Source organism: Neodiprion virginianus, chromosome 3, assembly GCF_021901495.1.
Source record: "Neodiprion virginianus isolate iyNeoVirg1 chromosome 3, iyNeoVirg1.1, whole genome shotgun sequence".
Classification (NCBI taxonomy): domain Eukaryota; kingdom Metazoa; phylum Arthropoda; class Insecta; order Hymenoptera; family Diprionidae; genus Neodiprion; species Neodiprion virginianus.
In genome coordinates, this window is record NC_060879.1 from 21,300,622 (window position 1) to 21,303,685 (window position 3,064).

General features: G+C 43.6%; 1 protein-coding gene across 1 annotated transcript; it reads left to right on the forward strand.

The window, feature by feature from the left end:
- The first annotated feature begins 228 nt into the window (after window positions 1-228).
- LOC124299612 (uncharacterized) lies at window positions 229-2,434 on the forward strand. Its single transcript, XM_046752878.1, has 4 exons — window positions 229-1,019; window positions 1,282-1,402; window positions 2,041-2,153; window positions 2,393-2,434. The coding sequence occupies exons 1-3, from the start codon at window positions 229-231 to the stop codon at window positions 2,044-2,046; spliced, it is 918 nt and encodes a 305-aa protein (XP_046608834.1). The 3' UTR covers window positions 2,047-2,153; window positions 2,393-2,434.
- The last annotated feature ends 630 nt before the right edge of the window (window positions 2,435-3,064 follow it).

The window sequence follows — 3,064 nt, forward strand, 5'->3', positions numbered from 1 at the left end:
CATCTCATATCATCATACATCAAACACCATACATCATACATCATACATCATGAACCATTCGTTATACAACATACATCATACACAGTACTGAAGTTCGAAACCAAAGTATGCATGTTGGGATGATCAGAAAGTGACGTCACCCAAAATTTTTTTTTCTCGACGTCATCGATCGAAAATCAGCTAGCCGAATTCCTCAGTCTGGAAACAACCGCGCAGTAGAGCGGACGTATGAGAATTGCGCTCAGCAGATTTCGAGTACCGGGTTCTCTGTCTCCTGGATCCTGCGCTCTGGGTCGGCTACCTGGTCAAACTCGACTTCCAAGACAAGCGCTCGGTGGTTTCTGCGCTCCAGGTCCGTTTCCTGGTGCCACTCGAGTTCCAGGACAAGCGCTCCGCGGTACCTGCGCTCCATGTCCGCTACCTGTTGAAATTCGACTTCAGGGACTAGCGCTCGTAGTTTGTGCGTTCCAGGTCGGCTACCTGGTAGAACTTGACTTCAGGGACAAGCGCTGCGTAGTTTTTGCGCGCCAGGTCCGCTACCTGGTAGAACTCGAGTTCGAGGACGAGCGCTCCGTAGTTTCTGCGCTCGAGGTGTACCACCTGATGAAACTCGAGTTCCAGGACAAAAGTTCCGTAGTTTCTGCACTCCGGGTGTCCTACCTCGTGAAACTCGACTTCCAAGACAAGCGATCCGTAGTTTCTACTATCCAGGTTCATTTCCTGGTGCAACTTGAGTTCCAGGACAAGCGCTCCGTGGTTCCTGCGCTCCAGGTCTGTGACCTGGTGAAACTCGGCTTCAGGGATAAACGCTCCGTAGTTTCTACGCTCCAGGTACGCTACCTGGTGAAGCTCGAGATCCAGGACAAGCGATACGTGGTTCCTGCGCTCCTGGTCAGTTACCTGATGAAACTCGACTTCAGGGACAAGCGCTATGTAGGTTTTCCACTACAAATCCGCTGCCCGCTGAAGCTCGACTCTCGGGGGATGAGGTGGACTAGGAGGACGAGGATTTGTGCACGGTGAGTATGCCATTTTTATAATATTTCATGGCAATTGTAATTATATTTTGTCTAAATTTTTTTAAAATTGTCACGATCACAGTACATTATTTCAATTCATTTCTCGCCCAAACCCAATTTCAGTAGCTATCAATGCAGTTTTAAAATTTCGATAATTATTTATAATTTTGTCGTAATCTTGGTGGAATGACTCAGAAAAAAAAATAATATTGATCCTTACACAATATTTTTGATGTGTTCTAATGCTGAAAATATTTATCAGTGTTCGAGGTATAATCCAAGGTGGTCAGAGGGAATTGCGGGTGGTCGAGGTGGACGAGGAGGAGGAAAACGAGGGAGACGAGGAGAACAAGGTGGACGAGAAGGACGAGGATTTCTGCACGGTGAGTATAACATTTTTATAATATTTAACGGCACTTGTAATTATATTTTATCTAAATTTGTTTAAGCTTGTCATTTTTACAATGAATTATTTCATTTCATTTTTCACGCAAGCCAAATTTCAGTAGCTCTTGATGCGCTAATAAAAGTTCTATTAATTTTGACAATTTTCTCATAATCTTCTTGGTGAAATCTGTTGATAAAAAAATTATATTAATCCATACACAATATTTTTGATGTGTTCTAATACTAAAAATATTTCTTTGCATTCAAGACATGACTCGAAGTGGATAGCGGTGGCCGTTGGAGGTGGTCGGGGGTCGTTGGAGGTGGTCGGCGGTAGTTGGAGGTGCTTGCGGGTGATCGAGCGGGACAAGAAGGAGAATGACGAGGTTTTGTGCGTGGTGAGTATAACATTTTTATGATATTCAATGGCAATTGTAATTATATTGTATATAAAATTTTTCAAAGTTGTCATGTTTACAATCAATCATTTCAATTCATTTTTCTCGCAAGCACAAATTCAGTAGCTATAAATGCGCCGATATAATTTATTTTGTTATTAATCAATTATTCATATTCATCCTTACATAATATTGTTGATGTGGTCTAATACTGAAAATATTTATTACTATTCAAGGTATAACCCGAGGTGGGAAGCGGTGATCGTTGAAGTTGGTTGGCGGCGGTTGGAGGTGGTCGGACGTGGACGAGGAGGAGGACGAGGACGAGGAGGACGAAGATTTGAGCTCGGTGAGTTCAATATTTTTATAATATTTAATAGCAATTGTAATTACATTGTATCTAAACTTTTTCAAACTTGTCATGTACACAATAAATTATTTCAATTCATTATTCGCGCAAGCACAAATTCGGTAGGTATGAGTGCGCTACTGGAACTTATTACAATATTGATTAATTGAATAATTATAATAATACTTGCACATATTTTTGATGAGTTCTTGTACTGAGAAGACTGATTACTATTCCAGGTATAACCCGAGGTGGTCATCGGTGGTTGTTGGAAGTGGTTGGCTGTGGCTGGAGGTGGTCGGAGGTGGACAAGGAGGAGGACCAGGAAGACAAGGAGAACAAGGTGGACGAGGATGACGAGGATTCGTGCACTGTGAGTATATCATTCTGATGTATTGAATAGAGTAGGAGTAGGAGAAGTAGGGTCAAAAGTAGGAGTAGAAATAGAATCAGGAGTAGGAGCAGGAATAGGAGAAGGATCAGGAGTAGAAGTAGGATCAGGAGTGGGATCAGGGGTAGGAGTAGGGGTAGACTCAGGAGTAGAAGTAAAAATGGAATCAGGAGTGGGAGTTGGATGAAGAAAACGGCAGGACGGGAAGGGGCCAGGAGATGGAAGGGGTGGGGTAGAGTGGGAGGTAATGTAGGGTAGGGTAGGGTGGAGTAGGGTGGGGTTGGGTAGGGTAGGTTAGGGGGTAGGGCGTATTGGGTTGATCGCAGCATATTGGGACCGCGCCCAATCGATTTCTCTCGCAAAACTACGTCCGATCAGTGCGTGAAAGAATTCATTCCAGCACTTTTCGGAATCGCGAAAATTTTCGCCTGAAATGCGAAGGGGTTAGCCTTAGTTTTTCTTCAGTTTTGGAGCCGAAAATTTTTGGTCCCAGATTCGATTCGAGTGACCCTTACCTGAC

Bases quoted from the DNA above. Each gene is read 5' to 3' on its own strand.
- LOC124299612 (XM_046752878.1), top strand. From the start codon at position 229: ATGAGAATTGCGCTCAGCAGATTTCGAGTACCGGGTTCTCTGTCTCCT. The intron at 1,020-1,281 runs GTGAGTATGCCA...AATATTTATCAG, and splicing joins AGGACGAGGATTTGTGCACG to TGTTCGAGGTATAATCCAAG.